Raw genomic sequence first — 21,599 nt, 5'->3', positions numbered from 1 at the left:
TTGAACCACACTAGATTGGGGAAAAAACCTTATTTATTACCGAAAAATTTAATATGTATGCCCAACGAATAAATAGTACGGTGATTTTGGATTGGAGTGGCGGGAAAACACCACGCCTAAACCCTAATATAACGAAATGCCCCGCCACACGCCACCGCGGCGTCCTCCACCTGTCGAGAATCGAGATAGAAGGTGAACTGTCTCGCACAATTTCTCTGAATTGCCGCTATTCGACGAGGTACTTTGTATGTTATGGTGTATAGATTTTGTGTTTGGATCGATGTTTTCTTGAGGTTTGTTTTTTTTCTTTTGTAAGTTCGATCAATTATTTTCTCTCCTTCATTCAGATTAACAGGGAGTTCGTGATTTTGTGCCTATCCGAAATGACTGAAGTGGAAAGTCCCCAAATCAACCGAAGAACCACAAGATCATCGGCTTCTTGCACTCCGAATTCAAAATCTAAAGTGCAGGCTTCGAATACGAGTAACGACACACAAACGTTGTCTGTAAATGACCTTGTGTACGGTAATGAACCGTTAGCGTTTGACGAGTTAATTGATTCATTTCCTGGAAGACGTTCACGGATCAATGAATTGGTTAATCATTTGGGACCTTTGAATTCCCCGATGATCCCATTGTTTGTATATGGAGGTCCTTCGACGGGAAAGACGAGTATTATACTTCAGATATTTAGGTTCTTGAATCGTCCATTTATATATTCTAGCTGCATCACCTGTTACAGCCCTAGATTACTGTTCGAATCCATCGTGAACCAGGTTTCTCTTCATAGGAAGCACGTGGGCAATGGTTATTCGAGCATGAAACGATGCGAAAAACCGTCTGATTTTGTTTGTCTGTTGCGTGAAGGTTTGGCTACTCTTATAGAGAGTCTTAAAGGAAAAATGAGGAAGTTTAGCGATAAAAAGTCATCTTCACAGGTTAATGGGAGGATGATTTATTTGGTATTTGATAATTTAGAGCTTGTTAAAAAGTGGGATAAGAGCTCAAGTACGTTATCCTTGCTGTTTAATTTGTATGATATCCTGAAAATGGCTGAGGTGGGTGTAATTTTTATCAGCAATACCTCCCCTGATACGTATCAAGCAGACACAGGTTATATTGAGCCCTTTCCTGTTTATATTCCTGGATTCACAGAAGATGATTTACGCCAGATTTTCATGAGAAACCAAGCAAATCCGAAGTTATATTCCTCGTTTCTTGAGTATGTATTGCGTCTCTGTGCTTGACTATCTGTGTTTATAGTTTTTGATAACTAGTAACTGTGTTTATTCTTTTGGTTTCTGTTAAAACAGTATGGTGTTGAAACCTTTCTGTAGAATTACCAGACAAGTTGATGAATTAGCCACCGTCTTCACACCTTTATTTAACAAATACTGTGAACCTCTTGATGATTTGGGAGCTGTACCGAATGAAGTTATGAAGAGAAAATTATTTAGTCATCTTCAACCATGTATTTCACTATACTTGAATGACGCGTTTAGCATTACTTCTCGACCTTTGATGAAAACCTCAGTCAACAAGGAGAGGACTTGGAGAAAGGGCATCATGAAGAAGTTTGGTGATGAATCTTTAGATGTGATTGACTTCCACATGTCTACTTCTACCAAATATCTTCTTATTTCTGCATTTCTTGCTTCAAGAAATCCGGCAACGCTCGATGGTGCACTTTTTGATTCAACTGGAGGATCTGACAATCATAAAAGAAAGAGAAAGTGAGCTATTTATCAAGCTGATATATCTGATACGAACATTAGATACTTTTAACTTGTGAAGAAAATCTTTTGGGGAAATTGCATATATCACCCTTGTGAAATCCCGTGTTAGCTAATAACCCCCTGTAAAAATTTTTTAAACTAATAATCCTCTGTGATTCTAGATTTATAGCATACACACCCCTTCTAGCTAAAAAATGACGAAAATGCCCTTAACTTTTATGAACTATTTAATTTATCATTTATTTTATGTAGAAGTATTTTCGTCATTTTTTAACTGAAAGGGGTGTGTATGCTACAAATCTAGAATCACATGGGTTATTAGCATAAAAAATTTTCACAGGGGGTTATTAGCTAACACAGGATTTCACAAAGGTGATATATGCAATTTCCCCAAATCTTTTTGTTCTTTGCATTCATTTTTTTGGTTTTAGTTTGATGTTTACATGCCATTCCCGTCCATGTTCATTATTCCGATAATGATATATACACATTACTTATTTGGCAAGTGAAGGACATATTTTTTGTGTATAATTATATACCAAAGCTATCTCATATCGTCTCCTTTGATTGATATGGAGAGGGTTATAGGTTTATATCTGTTATCAGGAATTCCTGTTAGAAGGATGTGGAGTGATGCTCGTGCAAAAGAAGTTTAGCAATCAAATCAGTATAAACTTTGAAAACCATCAGAATCTCTTTTTCTCTTGATTGAGGAGGAAAAGTATAGAAAATTGCAATTTCTTGCGAAACCAGTCTCACTTTCCTTGTCTGCTATGAAAACAAGATTGCATAAGATATAAATGATTTATTCTCCATTCTGTGCTCTACGCAGGAGCTCGGAAAAATCAATGGAGCAGAAGGAAATCAAAGAACATGAGCTACTCAATAAAGGACCTGGAACTTTCCCCCTTGAAAGGTTGTTGGCCATATTTCAGTGTATAACATCTGTTGCGGAGTATTCGCCCGGTGATGAACTGCAAAGTGGTGACTTTGGAGGTGAATATTGTGGTAGCAGGTTCATGTCCGACATTGTTTTGCAACTATCTAGTTTATGTAGTGCCAATTTTATTACTAAAGGAGCAAGCTGTCCATTGGAAGGCTCGGTTCGGTATCGATCTACAATCTCTGAAGATTTGGCTTCGAAGGTAGTGCTTTGAAAGACCTACATTTTTTTCAGTTGCTTTTTAGAAAAATGATCATGTGGTTTCATTATTTCCTTGACAGGTAGCCAGGAGTCTGGACTTTCCATTGTCAAAATACTTGTATAGAAGATAACACTTCCGACTGGCCAGTTTCCTCGTATTCTGAAAATATGTACCCACAAATGGTCAAAAGTTCCAAGTGTATATGCCATTTATGAGATGGTTGTTCCGTTATTTATGTTCGGCATATCGGTCATTCAACCAAAGGTGAAGCTTTGGAGGAAATTTTTTTATTTGGAGATAGTATGATATATCGTGTAAGCATTATTGTATTACTATATATTTTGATAATACAAGTTAATTTATTATCTTCGGAGCTGCCAGTTAAAGATTTCTATTACTTTTTGTTTCCGGTGATGTGCCAAAAAAAAAGGTAAGTATTTCAGTGTACAAATACTAAAAAAAAAACTGATGTTATGATTGAAAATTTCGATTAAGTGATTTATTAAGCATGCCACTTGCTGCTCGTATAGATTCTCAGTAACTTAGAATTAGAATATCAATTGTCCTAACAATAATCATCAAATACAAAGAAACTCATCAGCATAGCAAATTTTTTATTGATCATCGCAAATACGCAATTCTCTAAAGATATTTCTACGTTTCAATTTAAGTATTTAACTTTTAAGTAGTTTAAATTTTCTTATAGAAATGTATTTCTTTTTTATAAAACAAATCGTAAAATAAAATTAAAAGTAGAGGATTGATGCCATGGTTACTGTCCTACTGGGCCGACCTTACTTCGTATGGGCGAAACAACATTAAGAGTCCGTTTGGATTTTGTAGAGATTTATTAAAATAAGTGCTTTTAAATTCAACCAAACACATTGCTTTTAACTGAAAATCATTTAAAAAAATGTTTTTTTGGCCTGACTTTTAAAACCAAACAGGGCCTAAAGGGCCGGACAACATTAAAGGGCCAGAATAAGGCCCATTAATGGCGATTGCTTTCTCTCATCTCAAAACGAACCCGTTTGGGCTTTGTGTCTCCGAGGAATTCATCGGCTCAAGTCCTTTTTGTTTCGTAGAAACTACGCCATCTTCTTTGTTCGCAGCCCCGTGCCGTGAATTTGAACTTCAGCTCCGGTGAGTGCAGTGTATACTATTCCTTTCCTGAATTGTTTCTATTTTTCTTGCTTCTACCATAAATTTCGTCAGAAACATTTTTCTTGTGTCGCGCCATAAAGAAATTTGTGTGTGTGAGTTCTTGCTGTAGATTGTTCATAAAATTGGAAATATGAACAAATATATTGTGAGAGATTCGTGCTTATTTTTAGTTAGCTTTTGTTGTCTTAGCAATATGTGTTCGATATTTTAGTTTTTTTATTCATTTTTATTTTGATTTCTACATGTGATCGTTGGTTTGATCTATTGTTGTCTATAGCATTGTTGCGTCAATGAGCGGAGCTTGACTGCTTGAGCCGCTGGATTAATTTTTGGGAGATGATTTTAATGTATTTATAAACAGTAAAATAAAAATTATATTTTTATAAACTTCAAGGATCAAATATTGAAAAAAAAAAGTTCATTTGTGCGGTAATAAGGTTGACAAAAGTCCCTTCCCGCATTAAAGTACATACCTAGCCAGGGTAGAAGATCGTGGCTCAGAAATATTGTGGTTTTTTAACTGCTGATGATGAGGTCGGCGAAGCTTGTTTTTAACTTTACATTGATCCCTCTTTTCTTTTTTACTTAGGTTTTACAGAGTTCAAGAATATGTTCGTTTCCAGGTTTTATAGGCTAGGATCCCATTCAGTCCAAAGACTGGTAAAAGGTTTGCTGTCACTCCTTTCATTAAATTTGAATGTTTTTAACAAGAGTTATACATATTTATTTCATTTGGTAGGAATTCAGTCAGTATATCGACCAGCATAAGATTCTGTTAAGCCCGCAAGGCAGCTATTGTAAAATGTTTTTCTTCGATAAAATGACATGAAAATTGGTGCCATGTTCTTTCTTTCTTTCTTTTTTTGCACCAAGTCTAAATTCTATTATCTGCAGTCTGCATTATTTTTTCTTGGATTCTTTGGTGAACATTGAATGTTATAGGAAGTTAGCATGCAATTAGGAACAGTGAATGTATGCATGGATTAGTGTCCGATATGGTAACTTAATATTGTGCACAGCTCAAGATTGACTCTAAGAAGGTACAATCTTATTGTAGAAGTGCATTAATAGATCATTCCAGGGATGTTGCATTTTAAATCTCTCAAACGAATTGTTTATTTGAGAAGTGTTTACCTGATCTATTCTTTAAATGAAAGGAGAGTTCAAATCTCTTTGTTTAAATGCTATTCTGTGACTTCCTTTCCCGTTAGCCTACAATTCCTCTACATCCATTTCCTGTACTTGAACACTCTGAAATGCTGCGTTTCCTCTTGTCCTCCTGGTTTATCCAACTAATCATCATTTCTTCATAGAAACTGAGAAATGTCCTGACAACATTCTGAAATGCTGCATTTCCTCTTCTCCTTTCTGGTTAATCCGATTCGATAATCTTTTCTTCATAGAAACTGACAATGGCCTGACACTTTCACCATAGTTTTATCTACTCATATTTTCTGCTAGAATTGAAGTATTTTCCTTGCACTGGTTGCATCTCTATACTTAAATTGTTCTATTGATTTCTTGTTTCATTACAGCTCCAGTTTTTAGAAGGCCTTTAGTTCAGCCTGCGATATATCATCAATATTTACACACCCTGGTTAGTTCGTGTACTCCTCAAATATAGGCTTGAGCTTTTGTTCGTAGACTTCAAATATTGATGTGAATTAGCTTGCTATTCACAACTATATTGTGTAGGCAACATGAGAACTTGAGTTAGAATTGCATGTTGTTGAGCTAGAATATTTGAAGGTCGTGATGAAGTCTGCATCAAATAGATGGAAAAAGGTGTTGAAGTTGCATGAAACCCTATACTTTTTCCTTTTTTGGGGTTTCTTTCCAGACAGTATAATTGATTTAAGTGGCTACACATAACACTCTGAGGAAAAAAAGGTAGAAATCCATTAGTATAAAAAATCTGAGGTTTCTAAAGGTATGACAGCAGTAGAAAAGAAATGTGCAAAGGACTGGGGGAATTTTGCCATTCCTTTTCGCCTTTTGGTTTTTTTCATAAGAGAAAGTAATAACACGGAACAGTGCAGGTACTATCATTCTGCATGTCCATGCAGATAAGGTTGTTCTTTGTGTTTTGCATTTTCAACCATTTCTGGCATTTTGACTTTCTATTGTCCATTTTATGTTCTTTCTGTTTAATAGCGTGGGATTGGGTACCAGAGAGAGAAATTATTTAGCACGGCATCATCTAAACTGGACTCTGATGAAGGAAATGAAACAGAGCAAAAGTAAGTCTTCCAGCACAGAAAACTCAGCATCGAAACATTACCCTCTTTTTCTTTTCTGTATGTAGGACTAATAAAACCCTCGGTATTCTAGGATTTAGAGGAATACCATTTGTGTATATCATCTTGTGAAGAATAATACTCAACAATAAAAAAAATATGATACTGGAATTTGAGTGTTTCATTGAATGTATTTGTTGTTATCAGGCATAATCTGTCTAAAATGGTTGCTGTAGAAACGTTCTTTTTCCAAGTACCAATGGTATGTGACTGGTAATCTTGCCCGGAACTGCTATCAAATGATTGTAGAATTGATGTCTCAGGGTTCAGAAAACCTGATATAGCAAGCAAACATATTACGTTAAAAGCTGACATACATGTGTGGTTTCATCTATGATTTTATTTCTTTCGTCATTTCCACTGCAGGATAAACGTAACGTTTGTTGATAAGGATGGAGAAGAGATGAATATTAAGGTCCCAGTTGGAATGTCGATGCTGGAAGCTGCTCATGAGAATGATTTAGATCTTGAAGGTAAACTTGCGATTTTGGGTCTTTGCAGTTCTGAACTTGTTAAACTTAATGGATGTTTGTTCTCCGTATTTCAATCACAAGTCAAGTCCTAATTCAATTCGATTTATATATATTGACCGAAATACTTAATATGGAGATTTTGCTAGTTTTGCCATCTCAGATTTTAGAAAGTAATAGTAATAATGTTTATTAGTAATTATGCATGCTAAATTATGTAAATTTATTGCAGGTGCATGCGAAGCATCACTTGCCTGTTCCACTTGTCATGTGATTGTGATGGTAAGTTACCACGCGCCAAAACTGGCTTCCCATTTAACTTTGAAAAAGGCCATTGGAAAATGGGCAAGAAATCGTCCTGTTGTGAACTGGTTTTTTTCTTCGACAGGACGTGAGCCAGTACAACAAAATACCTGATCCAACAGATGAGGAAAATGACATGCTGGATCTCGCCTTCGGCCTCACTGAAACGTAGGTTTCTTGTGTTCATAATATGTGAACAAGAATTGTAGTCTGTTTGCTACTTGATATATTTTCCCCCAAAATATTTCTACAGGTCCCGTTTGGGTTGCCAGATAATTGCCACGCCAGAATTGGATGGAATTCGCTTAGCCATTCCTTCTGCCACTCGAAACTTTGCTGTTGATGGGTTTAAGCCAAAACCACATTAAATTATTCTTGCATACAGGAGATGAAAGAAGCCTCTTTTGTTGTAGATTGAACGGGATGAAACAGTTTTGTAGTGTATTTTAGCTTAGGAAATGGAGGAATTCTGAACCCTTTATTAGTGAGCATACAGGGTAATTATTTTTCTGTCTGCAAGTCAACTTTCTAATGTAATCAAATAATCATTATGTGGCGATCCATAGCGCAATGATTCAATTCAATATGCAATAATTCATGTTGGGAGCTTTAATTCAGCTCAATAATTTCGAGCTATGATTCAAATGTGGCATTCTTTCACGGCTATTGCAGCCATTCTCTTATGGCAGAGCGTAGAGCTTGGTTTGGCACCAGATTGCGGTGTGGAAGTTTGAGGTTGGTCATGGGGGACGTATCATGACCGCTCTCGAGCCAGCCTTTGAGTGCTTCTGCCTCGTAAGTAAACCCGTCTGCTGAGATTACAGGGTCTTGCATGATTTCCTGTCAAGAATGATGAAGTTATACGACGGAAGGCAACGATTCTGGCGTAGTATGCTGATGCGTTCATTATGTTTAGCCGCTACTAAGCATGTGTATGTGTTAAGGTTTTGAGACTCAATAAAACTAGAAAGAGTGCTTCTCAAAAATAGGCAGTATCCAACAAGAAAGAGAGAAATCCACCAACCTGGAATATTGGACAAACAAAATAGGATGGAATTTCCTGACACTCTTTAGGAACAATCCTGGACGATGAAACGTCACAAGAAACTCTCATCGGCTCAAGAACCCTCCAGACTTCAGAAGCAAGATCAGGTCGAAGTCTATGATTCACATCAGAGCAACTTATTGCAAGGTGAGCCAACTGCTTTGCCTGCACAAATGGCCAGTCACCAGCATTTGGATCCAATAAATCTTTCAAGTTCCCTTTATCTAATGCATGAAGGACTTCTTTAGCTATCCCTGCCGCTGGTCTTTCAGTTAATAACCTTAACAATATAATCCCAAAAGAATAAACATCTGACTTTGAAGTAGGCTGTTCTGTGGAAAGCAAATCAGCAAAAGTTCCTTTTGGGTCAGTTTCTTGCCAACACAGTGATGTCCTCTTGTCTGAAGAATCTTGAGAGGGAACAAAGCATGTTCCAAACGGGAAAGTCTATGCTACCCCAAGGGCACTACCCTTCGTGGGGCCCACTGATTTTAATCAATCATACTCTGTCACGCCACCCCAAAGGCAGTGCCTTTGGGTAGCATAGACTTTCCCGTTCCAAACTCACTGATCTTGCTCACGAGGTTTTCATTGAGCAGAATATTAGCAGGCTTCAGATCACCGTGGATGACCCCCCGAGGGTGGCAAGAATGCAAAAAGATGAGTGCAGAGCATAGGTCTGCAGCAATACGGATTCGAATCTGCCATGTCAGTTGGGGTGTATTGTTCTTGCAGTTGAGGCCATCCTCGAGGTTTCCATTGGGAAGATACTCATAGACGAGAGCCCAAATTTCTGGACAGGTTCCTATTAAAGTGACAAGGTTTGTATGCCTCAGCTTACTCAATACATTTACCTATAACAACATCACAAGAACTTAAATCATATCCAACAGCAACAAGAGAATACTTTTGTAGGTAAGAAGAGAACCTATCGAATGACTTTACCTCCTGTTGAAATTTAAAAGGTCCAAGCGAGTTGTCAGGTTGCAGTATTTTTTATAGCTACTTGCGTGTGCCGAAGGTCGCCTTTATAAGTAATTCCATAATCCCCTTCATCAATCTTCAAGGCTTGGTTAAAGTTGTTTGTTGCTTCTTCAATTTCCCAAAGTGAGAATTCAGAAAACAACTGAGATAGAGATGAAATTGAAGTCACCTCGTACTGTTTTTGTCTAAGCTTATGAGCTACCTCGAGTGCCTTATCACGTTCAACCATCAATTCATCTCTTTCCCTCTTATATTTCTTCAAAAGGTTAACAGCAGACAACAATTTCTGTTCCAACACTTCCACAGTCTGGTGAGAATCTGCAATTTGACTCTCCAGAGAAGATTTCTGCTCTAGGGAAACTTTGAGCTCTTCCACCACTCCATCTAGCAGGCATTTTAACTTCTTGGCTCCTTCTCCGCATCTTGTCAAGTTTTCTTCAGTTTCTCTCCTGCATCTTAACTCCTCCGAGTACTTTTTTTCATATACTTTAGCCTAAAATATGATCACCATAATACCTGTCAAGTCTCCGGATAACATAAGGCCAATCTTAAACTAGACCAGTCACGGTTTGAACAAAGAAGCCAAATTAGAAAGAAGTGTATATTGAGTTTCTTTTTTTTTTTTTTTTTTTAAAAAAATAATCCAAATCCCAAAACTCAGAAACTGTGGCTTTCATTGCTGTTTTGGTTTGTTTTCGGCTTTTCTTTGAGATAAGTCTCTTTTAACTGTTGTATGCAAATGCAAAACAGCTTCTACTTTTTTTTTTAAGACGGCACTTAAAAAAACCTGCTTACGTAGTGTTTTGAAGATTTCCATTAATTCATGATATATGGAATAGAAATGAAGATGATGGAACAGAGAGCTTGAAAATTTACCATGTGAGTTATATCAGTGACATCTTTTTCTGCTCTCTTACGCTTGAGCGATTCCTCGTATGCCTCTCTCTTGTATCTCTCAATCTTGTCTTTAAATTCATTGTTCATGTTCCCTTCCTGATCAAGTCCATGATGAGCTGTATCAGCTTCTGAACACCTTATTCTCTCCATGGATAGAGGAATTTCCACCACAGCCATCACATATAAACTTCAACCCCAATAATAGACAAGAGTACTCGAGCAAAAAAAAAACTCAAACTTTGTTTATGGGATGAGTGTTCAATCGTGATGGTATAGCATTATTATTGAAACATGGATGAAGATTCTTGAATGCAGTATAAATTCGTTGTCCGGAGATCGGATAGAATTTATATTGTGGGTCTACTTCCCAATTAACTCACTTCAAGTCAACTGATCAGTGATAATCCCACACAGACCCCAGCATTGAAGACTATAGTATAAGGTACATGTAGAGCTCATACGATAGATAACAAGTGGCTTTCTTTAATTACCCCATTGAGATTGAGGTTATGTTTCTTGCTCAAATATCATGTTTGGCGTTCTCCGAAAATATTTCATATAGAAGCTACAAGTTTCACATACAGTAAATTAAATATCATATTCAAAATTTTAACTTTCAGGACTTAAATACTTGAAAAATTATATTTTTTTTTCATGATTACGCAGCAAAGTTAATTATTGGCCAAAAATTAAATTCTTGACAATATAATTTTTTTTAATTAATGTTAAAAAAGAGGTATTTGGAGGAGAGACTCATATCCTGTTGCCCACACTGTACTCCTTGGTTTCATCAACACACGGCCTGCATATTTTAATGATAATATTCTTCTCTACATCTGAGTTTTGATTATTAATTAAAATAACGAGAAATCAAGAATCAAGTTACATCACTTACTTCGAGTGTATAATATGAGTTCACACGAGTTCGAAGTTTATCTAATATAATATCAAAAGATAAGAAAAAAATACATGCATTACTCGAATGTATAAATTGAACTTGAACTGGCTCATTTTGTTGATGTACATATTTTTCAATTTGACTTTAAATAAGCTTAGCATAGAAAGAAATTAGATCATTGCTTTTATCTTCGATGGCTACAGGCATGTAGATATAAATTCCAACATTTTATATTAGACATGATTAAAGTTTTTTTTTTAAATTTTTTTTTTTATTCCTCTATGTTTAAAAAATTTATCATTATATCATATTATAATTTTTACAGTTGAGAAGAAGAATGTTCATGTCCAATATACAGTAAAAATCACAATCATTATAACATGCTGCTATTGTGCAAAACACGGGTCGGTCTATGTTGGCAGACGAATACTACTCTGTCTGCCAGCATCAACGGACCCGATCACTCTTGCAGATCAAATAAATTGATCTACAAGAGCTCGGGTCCGTTGGATTGTCCTTCGAGCAGTGCCCCCGAAGGGCAGCATAGACCCGGGCGCAAAACACGCATGGTGAGTTTTTTTTTTTATAATAAAGTTCTAGTAAGTTGTAGAAGAATGATGTTAAACATAAGAATAATAAAGGACAAATAAGAAGAAAGTTATAGAAGGAAGGGTGAGACTATGCTCCACCAGGTGTGCTACACCTGATGGAGCTAAGCCTTTTGATCAAGGGAGGGCCCACATGATAACATGTGAGTCGGCTATGCTGCAGCATAGTCTCACCCTAGAAGGAAAGTTTACAAATGAGAAAAAGTACAATATAATCTATCTATTTGTTCCCTGTCTTTCTTATTTTTAGGCCTAGTTTTAAAAATTTACTTGAAAATGGTTTTTATTAGGTCCTCTCGGTATTATTATGTCGGGAAAATCAATTTTATATAAATGCTATAAACTTTACCAACCAATGCACAGTGTCTACTGTCTAGACTCTAGAATTGGATCCCAATCTCAGCCCAAATACAATCTCAGCCCAGATAGAATCTCAGCCCATCTTTGTGGTACACGTCAACACTGGCCATATCCAAATTTCTACGCCATAAATACCCTTTCGACTTCCCACTTTCGCTCCATTTCCACTTCTCCCGACGTTGGCGAGCCAATCTCTTTTGAACTGCGATCGACTGAATGAAGATGAAGATCAACAAAGCCTGCGATTTGAGCTCCATATCCGTTCTTCCCCCACAATCTAGGTTTCATTTCTTCTGCATTACGTTTTTTTATAGCTCGTGTCTGAAACTCATTGTACTGCTAGTATATCCTACGATTTGTGATACGTAGTTCAATGTATCTAGGGGATGTGTGCGGATTTCGAAGTTAGAAGTAAATTTTAAATCAGTAAGCGTGAAAATCGCGTCGTTTGTATGGTACGAGGAGGAATATTTTAAATATCAAATTGGCTGCTTGTAAAGTATGAAATACTAGTTTAAGCAGTTGAGCGCGAAGTGTTTTACTTTTGCGGATTTTATCTGGGATGAATTTAGTGATAGGACACATGTGATGAGTAATTGATGATATTAGTGTTCCATGTTTTATGGATGAGAGTTATGCAGTCATGTTGAAGATTTAACGTTCTGCATTAATGCATGTAACTAGGAGATCAATTGCAGTAAACAATGGAACAGAGTCTTCCTCGATCTTTGGGAGAAGTCGAGCCACATCAGATCTGCGACCGCAGCAGTCACAACAGTCGTTATCTCAGGGGATTTCATCTCAGCACGGTCTCTTTTCTCAGTTTTCGCAAAATTCTCAAGATGAGATCCTCACTAGCGAGGTGGTTACAATATAATATCTGTTCTTATTAATGTGCAATAACATATTCAAATATTTAAATTAGATTAGATGAATTTGTTATTGCAAACCTGATGTTTCCAAATCATTGGAGGTTAAATTTATTTTACTTTGGTTTATAAGAAATTGCAGAGGATCTGCATATAACACTGGTGCATGGCATGGTTCTGCTTCTAGAGTTTCTAATATTCTGCAAATTCCTTTTTTTCGGTGGTTTCTGTAGTGTGTGATATGCACATGCTTGTCTGATTTTAATTGATGTGACAAACAGAATGAGAACTCTTTTGACTATCTTATATTGTCTACATACTATTTCATATGCCTCAGTGTGTGCAAAACTCTTCTCCTTTTCATTATAAATAAAAAAACAACTGATGTCTTCCTAGAATATTTGTTGCTTTGTTGGTTTATATTACTTGAATCTTTCTAAAATGTGTGAATTCTAATGTAGAATGTGTCTGAATTTTAATGTAGAAAATAGCATCTCAAGATAGAGAGAATTCATTGAAGAGGACATCTTGCTTGCCACCAATCAATTGCACACGAGAAGAGACACAGATGATGTTGATACCTAAAACATCCAACACTTTAATACGCAAGTGGTCTGCTCAAGAATACAAATGTATGAAATTGTATTACTAATGTGGATAGCCTAGTTTGTTATTTTCATCATGAAGATGAAAATTCATCATTGAGTTTTTTTAGGAGCTAAACATTGAAGTAAATACACCAGTTTCTATTCTTTTTTAAAAAGGCACAAGGTTTTGTTGTTTGGTTTAAACTAATGAAACCCAAAGACAGTATTATTGTTATCATGTTATTGTTAATCACTGATGTATCTTTTATTTTACTCGAGCAGGCCAGATAAGTGAAGAGCTTGAACACAGAATTGGAATGGTAGAAACTTCACTTAGCAGGCTTGGAATGATCTTGGACTCAGTTCAGAGTGACATCATGCAAGGGAACAAGGGTACAAAAGAAGTAGCGTTAGAGAGTGAGTGTTCCATTTCTCTGGATTGTTAACGAAATACATAATAGCTATACTATGGAATGGTTCTTTGTGCATCACCTGTGACGGTTGCACTTCCAACTGTGTTGCCTCTCCACTCGAGGAATACTGTAGTTCTAATTGAGGTTGTGGAATTCTTACTTTATGGTTTCTTCAGAGGATGATATGGATTTTTTAAAGATTTGTTGTCTTATATTTCCTGGAGTAACCTTCTGTTTAGAGCTATACATAAAAGACAAGATGAACATATAAATTTGATAAAATGTGTAATGACACTTGACTAATTCATTTATAATTTGTGCATAGTGGAAGGCATGAGGCAGAAGCTAATCGCACTCGATAACTCAGTGCTGTTAATGGTAACAATATCTCAACAGATTCTCTGATGTGTTCTCTTGTCATTGTTGTTGCATAAATAGAAAAGTATCAAATCTAATTCAACCTGTACTTCTCCAGAACAAAGGACAAGAAGATATAAAAACTCGACTCGACTTGGGTTTGACATCTGTGTCTGATCAAATCAAGCAGAGTAAAAGCAACCAAGAGAATTACAGGGAAATATTTTCAATGCTTTCTGCTCTACCGGAGAAAATTGAGACTCAAATGACAAAGCTGCAGCACAACCTCTTCAAGAATTTCAGCAAAGATATGCAGGCATGTATATGTTAATCGATGTAGTTGAAAAATGCAAAAGTTTGGAGGACATGATCTTGGATCCTATGGGACAATTTTTGAAATTAATATGTAGACTGCCAGTGGCAACTGAATTGAGCACGGTTGCTTGATAATAATTTTGCAACCACTTGCAGGCAATTGCTTGTAACATGAAGAAGTTTATACATTTACAAGAGATTCCTCCTATTCAAGGACCTAAGGTACTATTTCTCAGGAGGAGATGGACAACTACCTGACCTTTAGGTGTTTATAGTATCTGGAAGAATTTTCAAGAATGTTTGCATGTTTTTCACTTGCAGGCTGCCAAAGTTTGTGGCACCACGCAGGAAGTGTTTTGCCCTACCAAGTTTGTATTCATGGCTTCCCTTATCTGCTCTATATTTTGTCTTGTATTTATTCCATCACACAAACTTTCCAAAACGTATCCAACCCAAACTAATTCTGTTCAAAATGTGGGATTCAAGATAACCAAAAAATTTTTGTGATTTTTTTGGTGTTTCTCTACCAGGATTTATAACGTTCTTGTTATTTTATTGGAACCAATGTTTTTTTCCTTGTTTTAGTGTAACAATGCGTGTGAAAGCGCAGCAAACAAATTTAGTTCCAAAGGATGAAATGGGCAGATGGACGTCAGTAAAACAAAAGCAAGCAACTTTTGAAGTTGGAAATTGTAACAATATCATTAACCAGGTAGAAGTGTTGTTGAATTTGCTGGTGCTTTCTTACAAAATATGTACTTAAATTGCTAGCTGCAGAAACCTCAACTGGCTAATAATAAATGGATATTGGCGTAGGAACGGGAATTGAGAGTTTTGATCGAATCGGATGAGGAGCTTGATGGAGGTTTCTCCTGCTTGCTTAAAGAAAGGGGGAGAGGTATCCTCTCCATGATATCTTCTAGCACGACTTTTGTTGATTTATCTGATTATAATTATAATAATTGATATTTTTTACCCTAAGTTAATGATTATAAAATGGCTGCTTGTTTTGGTTAGAAAACGAGGAATATTCGATCAAGGCGGTGGAGGAGAAGACTGCACGGATACTCCGGAATGCCAGGAAAAGAAAGAGAAAACACAGCAATACCATCATTATAAACTGAAGGTACATTGGTGATAATCATTTGTCTATTATAAATTCAGAAACTCGTTGCAAATGGTAATCCAAATTCCTCATCCCGTGCATCTCGATCAGTGGGATGTGAATTTTATTTTTTCAAATTCTTATGAAAAAGCCTCATTCATATCATCATGTGGAGCGTGGCATTGAAAATATACCTTTTGAAATAGGATACCTAGAGTGTAGATTTATTCATGCCACATGTTTTAAATTTGCCCAACCGCCAAATTTTTATTCTCGGATCATTTTATTACATATGTTTTCTGAGGAAATAAGCGCCAATTCGGTTTCATGTGGTGTCCTATCAAAATACATCTCCAGCACCAATATTCTTGACTCCCATTTATTTTCTCAAGAAAAGAAATTTCTTGCCCCCCGCCTGCTTTTTTACACTTCAGTAAAAATAGTTAAAAAAAGAGCACGATGTTTATGCATTAATCTTTGTTTTTCAGACAAACACCACTCAGCACGGACACGAAGAAACAACAAGTCTTGAGTTATAGGACGAAGACTTAAAAGTGAGTAAAGATTATTTTTTTATTCCTTCCACAACTCAACTCTGGTGTGCTAGTTCAATAATTCTTTAACTGTCTTTCATAAGTATGTCATTTAACGTGCCAGCATTTTTGTATTTGACAACTCTTTTTGTACAGTTATAATTAACCATGACTTTCTTCTTTTTAATTCTGCTAAATAAGAAAGAAATTCATCCAAGTTTAGACTTGTCAACGACGTGTAGTTGATTATCAGTGTATTTTTCATTTGTGGAAAGCGTTGGCTCCTCACTCACGCCTGTTCTTAATTAGTTGCATTTGGCCGCTGAGTAAGACATAAAGAAGGCACATAATTACATCCACGTATAGAAATCTTGTTAATCTCACGGCTAGTTAACTAGAGTTTGTAGCAAACAAAAGGCTGATATTGGACACAGTATGTTAAATTTTAATATTATTAATCATGAATTGGAAGGGTCCAAATAGTATGCTATAACTAACTTGCATATTTATAGCGTTCTAATGATCTAATCCCATATGCCCTAAATAAGATCTTGTATCCCATGATAGTGTGTTACTCCAAACTAGGTGTGCAAACGAATTGAACTTGTTCGTGAGCTTTTCGAGCCGTCTTGATAAATATTTGATTCGTATGCGAATTTATCGAACTCAAGCCGAAATCGAACATGTTTGAACTTTTTTTTCGAGCCGAGCTCGAGCCAAAATTATTTTATTCGATAGTTCGCGAGCTTTAATATTTAATTAATATAATATAATTATATAATAAATATATATACATTTTCGAACATTTCGAGTTTTTCGAACCATAATATCCGAGCAATAGTTCACGAATAAGTTCGAATATTTCGAGTCGAACTCGAACTTCATTTCGAGCCGAGCCCGAACCAAATTATTTGAAATTATCGAACTTCGAACCAAGCTCGAACTCGAATATACTTATATCGAGCCAAATTCAAGCCTTAAAATTTTACCATACTCGATTCGATTCGTTTGCACCCCAACTCCAAACACCGTATAAAAAGCAATGCAACTTATTGTCCCATCTATCCTATGCACCGAACGCATAAATGAAACGCATACTAATATGAAATTAAAAAATTCATTTACTACGCCGAATAAACTATGAAATGAAAAATAAGGCTATAAAGCAAAAGAAACTTGTGGAATACTCGAAGTTCATTAATAAACAAAAAATACCATCTCATTTATTGCAACATGCAACCGCATCAATTGACGACTGGGTAAGAACGAAGGAGTTCTCTCCTGCCAGGTGCACTGGTGTTTTTGCAAAGGCTTCAGACACTCGAAAAAGTACGGAGAAAATTTAGGGATTTTTTTTTAGAGATACAATCTTTAAATTATTGAAATATAATACATTTATTCAAAATATAATATAATAATAAAATATTTCTTAAAAAGTGACTAAAGAATTAGGTGTAAAAATTATGCCGAACAGATTAATCAAGAGAGAATTTTCGAAAACATGTTGAAAATGATACCATAAGTTTAAAACTCACAACCCAATTCAAGTACTTGACCACCAACGCTGGAATTACTCAAACTTAACTCCAGCTCATTTAAATTCGATGCACGCAGAAGTTAGCAAGGTTAGCATAGGCTACTGGAAATCCAACCAAATAGAGTCGAAACACAGATTCATATGGAATACAAGGAGTGCAATTACAAGTAATACAACAGCCTGAAGCTATGAGGTTACAGTTGATGCCTTCTATTTAGCAGCGAAACATTAGTTTACTTCTTTGATTAAAAAATAAATAAATAAAAAAGTCATTTTCATGATGATAGGATTCAAAAACAACTCAGAGGTCATCAATCCAATCACCATAGATTTTGCTAATTTTATCTGGACCTTTCCATTTCTGAGTTGGTCTGTGCCCGGTCTTCTGTAACACAGTAGGCAACCTTTGTGATGGAACTACAACATGACACACATCTGAATGAGGAACAGAAGGGATGGTTGTGGCGACAGCATCAACTGAAGTTTTAGGAGGGACTCCGTTCTTGGCATCAGGAGTAGAAGAATCCACGGCTTCTGCATCCGATGCCCCTCCACCATAACGATGCAGTTCTGCTCAGGATGATTCAAAGAATGTTATAACTCACAAACTCGGACAATAAATTGGCAAATTGCGAAAAGAAACTAGGACATTTTTATACTTGAAACAGGGTTAGGTTGCCATGGATTAACTTGGTTTGATTGATATGTCATCTATTGCCAAAAGGAAAGAGCTTGGGTTCAAAATAATTCGCTAGTAAACAGCCTGAGAAACATGTGCACGTCATCAATTCATCAACTACTTCAATCAATTGATACCTTAAGGCTCAATACCATGATATTTGTAAAAATTCGGAGAAAGCGTTCAGCTCGTAAATGATGATCAAGAAGCTGTAGTAGGCATATCAATCGCTTATTCAAAAGCTGATCTTCGTGTCACTTGAAGGGATTCATGTGGGTGTCACTTAATATAAAGTCCAACAAGGACATTTTGAGGTTTTCACAAGAAAGCAGATAGAGATTCAAAAAATTTAATTTAGGGTGGTAAAACGAATTGACTCGTATTTCGTTGACTAGTGAATTCATTAAGAAAAAAACATGGGGTAGAAGGGATGGGTACACCACCAAAGATTTGAAAAAACAATGCAGTGTTTATCATTGTCATATAATTCATCAATGCATTTTGATTGCTATGATTCGGTTCTCAAGCAATTAAAATGACATTTAATATCATAAAAGGCTTACGAAATTACATTATGCAAAAAAAATCCAAGATCAACTACCACACATAGAACATATGACCTTAACATGAAGCATGAAATGCATTCACTCAGTACTGAAAATAGGTAAAGAAAATTTCAAATTCATAACTTAAAGCGGCGAAAAAACCGTATTTGATGTGCTTCTGCTGAGGATAAAAACGCTAATATAAAATTATACCTGCAGCTCCATGAGCAAAATGACACTTGCTACCAAAGGGACAATACCCAGTTAGTTCCCACTTATTACAAATCCTCGTTTTCCAATTGGAAGGCTTCAAGTTTGATCCACTTCCATTTCCACCATATCCAGCACCGCTCCCCGGGCCTAAACTTATCGCAACACTTTCACGGGATTTTGATTGCTCATCATGAAGGAAAGTACAGTTCTCACCATATGGACATCCTTCCTCTGTATAAAATTTTTTGCAATGCCGCCCTTTATAAGACCTCTGTGCATCATCACTAACCCCAAATATTGGTATCTGAAATTCCTCCCTCGGCTCTGACAACACGGGCCGTTCATCGTCATTGCCAGCTACGATTTCTTGCCAATTTGGGGGAGGTTTCCTAAGTTCTTCAATGCTATGGGCAAAATTGCAGTTGGTGATATACGGACAAGTGCCAGCTCTAAATTTGCAACATAGCTTGGTTTTATAGAACATCTTTCCAATGGCTCTCGACCGGTTAGAAGCTGTCACATCCACTGATTGGGAATTCCTAGATCTTTTACTCGGAGGTTCACTTCCCGATCGAGATTGCGATGACCTCCCCTCGTAATTCAAATTCGTATTCATTTCCACAGAGGCTTCTCCATTCCACATACCATACTCATCTTCGGTTGCCCAAATCGCATGATCCATGGACCCAGGACTCCAATTCTCATCAACACCGTTGCCCGAGTTTCCGGCTAGTATTTGCACAACATTTCCACCAGAAAATCCATTTTCTCGGCGATGATCCATTTCCGCAATATATCGCCACAAATTTATATCCAAACAAGTAAAGCTAATGGGAACTAAATCTAAAAAAGGTGTGACTCATTCAATGACCTTCGAGGTACATATACGTGGATAAAGAACAAACCCTAGATACCAATTGACTAAATACTCCAAATTACAACAAACAGCAGTGGTAACAGAAACAAAGCAAGATTATTAGTAAACTTCAAATTACCCAACTTTCCTCAACCGTAAACTTCACATTTCAAGAACCCGGAAGATTCGCAATCCGGGTACTTCATATACCCTGTAATGAACTCGAGAAAAAGCCAAGAAAAATCCAATCTTTATAAAGAAATACAATAGACGAACGAAACGATGCAAACAAACAATCAAGAAACGAAGTTAAGAAGAAAGATTAGCAACCAAATCGCAAGTGGGTTTCAGATCTAAAAATATGAAGCTTACTCACAAGAAACTAGAGTTGATTGATAGCATGAACTGAAATTACTCGGACCAAGAACTGTGCAACAGGAAGATGAAAAGGATTAGAAAGACAAGAATTTGGTAGATTAAAATGGAAAAATTGACAAAAACTCCCACAAATTGAAATCTTCAAACGGTGCTCTACCCTCCCATCTCATCCACAATCGATTCAGGTTAGGATTACCCAGTACTGTAGCAACACATCGGCTTGCTGGGGTTGTAAGATATTTTGATTGTTTTTGCTTTATTTTTTTATTATTTTTTGGAGCTTTCCTTTTATATTTTCAGGCTTTTCTATGTTCACTTGTCCGCCTTCATTACAACATGCGGAAAATATGGAAACCTTGCTCTCTCTCTTTTTTTCATCTATTTAATTTCAAGAAATTATTTATTATTTTTTTTAAAATCAAATTTCAAGAAATTATTAAGCCAACTAAATTTCATAAAAATTGACAAATTAATCGATCAAGAAATGCAAAACAATATTCAAGGAATTTAATCGATCACAGAGAATAAGATATTGTTTGCAACCTTTAAAAAAAAGTGATTATGGAGATTCTCTTCACAAATTTGTAAAGAGAATCTTCATAATCACTTATTTTTAGAGGTTGCAAACATTACCTAAATATAACAGAATTTCTTTCAAACTCAATAGATTCAATCGATTGCATTTCAAGAAAAATAACTAAATTGAAGGGATTAAATAAAGTAAAATTAACACTTCGAATTAAATTGTTTTTTTAAGGTTAATAGTGTGATCATTTTTATGTCCAAGTACAACGCGTGATAAGATTAAAGTGCATTTACGGTTTATTATTACTAGTAAAAAATACACACACAAATTGTGTGTGTAAAAAAAAGTTTTTTAAAAAAAATAAATCATGGAGTTAGTGGGAATTTTTTAGTAAAATAATAGTTAAAAAGGGATAATTTTGGAATAAATTATTTTGGTATCCCAAAGTAGTTATTCTAACCTACACATCTTTTATAATACTAGTAAAAAGCACGTGCGATGCACGTGAGTGTCGCACGTGAGTACACATAATTTATTTATAATTTGTGAGTTATATTCCTTAGAGTTATAATGATTTTATTTAGAATTTATTTCCTCAAATTAAAATACACCTCCTTAATATATATCATAATATTTTATTTTGATTAAAATAATTTATGGCTTTGACCCACCTTCAAGAAATTATTGGAAGCCAATTCTTTCAAGTGAAAAACGTCCACGACAGCCACAAACTAAATATGGATTAGATGTCGAGTAATGATAATTATGAGAGAAGAAAA

The 21,599-nt window shown here is 35.9% G+C and overlaps 5 protein-coding genes across 15 annotated transcripts; 3 read left to right on the top strand and 2 right to left on the bottom strand.

The window, feature by feature from the left end:
- Positions 1-34: 34 nt before the first annotated feature.
- LOC140883846 (origin of replication complex subunit 5) lies at positions 35-3,250 on the top strand. Of its 3 annotated transcripts, none has more exons than XM_073290442.1 (5): positions 35-245; positions 348-1,222; positions 1,314-1,733; positions 2,569-2,881; positions 2,961-3,250. In XM_073290442.1, exons 1-5 carry the CDS (start codon positions 54-56, stop codon positions 3,009-3,011), a joined length of 1,851 nt encoding a protein of 616 aa, XP_073146543.1. In that variant the 5' UTR covers positions 35-53; the 3' UTR covers positions 3,012-3,250. The 3 variants fall into 3 exon arrangements, with proteins under 3 accessions (XP_073146543.1, XP_073146546.1, XP_073146544.1); XM_073290445.1 differs by having other exon boundaries at positions 83-192; XM_073290443.1 differs by having other exon boundaries at positions 101-238.
- Positions 3,251-3,896: 646 nt separating this feature from the next.
- On the top strand, positions 3,897-7,747 carry LOC140881038 (uncharacterized). Of its 2 annotated transcripts, none has more exons than XM_073286013.1 (8): positions 3,897-4,024; positions 4,635-4,712; positions 5,581-5,642; positions 6,200-6,285; positions 6,709-6,815; positions 7,045-7,094; positions 7,201-7,283; positions 7,369-7,747. In XM_073286013.1, the coding sequence occupies exons 2-8, from the start codon at positions 4,655-4,657 to the stop codon at positions 7,481-7,483; spliced, it is 561 nt and encodes a 186-aa protein (XP_073142114.1). In that variant the 5' UTR covers positions 3,897-4,024; positions 4,635-4,654; the 3' UTR covers positions 7,484-7,747. The 2 variants fall into 2 exon arrangements, with proteins under 2 accessions (XP_073142114.1, XP_073142115.1); XM_073286014.1 differs by having other exon boundaries at positions 3,954-4,024; positions 4,644-4,712.
- A 25-nt stretch (positions 7,748-7,772) lies between these two features.
- LOC140881039 (U-box domain-containing protein 33) lies at positions 7,773-10,283 on the bottom strand. The gene is given in 6 exon segments (XM_073286015.1): positions 7,773-7,955; positions 8,140-8,570; positions 8,693-9,014; positions 9,106-9,156; positions 9,158-9,637; positions 10,021-10,283. Coding segments are annotated over 6 exon segments (1,665 nt in total). The 5' UTR covers positions 10,219-10,283.
- A 1,791-nt stretch (positions 10,284-12,074) lies between these two features.
- On the top strand, positions 12,075-16,288 carry LOC140881035 (putative recombination initiation defects 3). Its single transcript, XM_073285998.1, has 12 exons — positions 12,075-12,188; positions 12,592-12,769; positions 13,261-13,408; positions 13,646-13,780; positions 14,102-14,154; positions 14,252-14,449; positions 14,605-14,670; positions 14,770-14,816; positions 15,034-15,160; positions 15,265-15,346; positions 15,466-15,574; positions 16,042-16,288. Exons 1-11 carry the CDS (start codon positions 12,124-12,126, stop codon positions 15,570-15,572), a joined length of 1,206 nt encoding a protein of 401 aa, XP_073142099.1. The 5' UTR covers positions 12,075-12,123; the 3' UTR covers positions 15,573-15,574; positions 16,042-16,288.
- Positions 16,289-17,742: 1,454 nt separating this feature from the next.
- LOC140881037 (zinc finger CCCH domain-containing protein 12) lies at positions 17,743-20,558 on the bottom strand. 8 transcript variants are annotated; one of them, XM_073286010.1, is made up of 4 exons: positions 20,491-20,557; positions 20,293-20,343; positions 19,061-20,127; positions 17,743-18,193 (listed from the first exon to the last, which is right to left on the bottom strand). In XM_073286010.1, exons 3-4 carry the CDS (start codon positions 19,842-19,844, stop codon positions 17,925-17,927), a joined length of 1,053 nt encoding a protein of 350 aa, XP_073142111.1. In that variant the 5' UTR covers positions 19,845-20,127; positions 20,293-20,343; positions 20,491-20,557; the 3' UTR covers positions 17,743-17,924. The 8 variants fall into 8 exon arrangements, with proteins under 8 accessions (XP_073142111.1, XP_073142109.1, XP_073142112.1 ...); XM_073286008.1 differs by having other exon boundaries at positions 20,452-20,552; XM_073286011.1 differs by having other exon boundaries at positions 19,061-20,137; positions 20,424-20,533.
- Positions 20,559-21,599: the final 1,041 nt, after the last annotated feature.

The sequence above is a fragment of the Henckelia pumila genome, chromosome 2 (genome assembly GCF_033568475.1).
Source record: "Henckelia pumila isolate YLH828 chromosome 2, ASM3356847v2, whole genome shotgun sequence".
Lineage (NCBI taxonomy): Eukaryota > Viridiplantae > Streptophyta > Magnoliopsida > Lamiales > Gesneriaceae > Henckelia > Henckelia pumila.
This window is presented reverse-complemented; position numbering and strand designations above follow the sequence as displayed.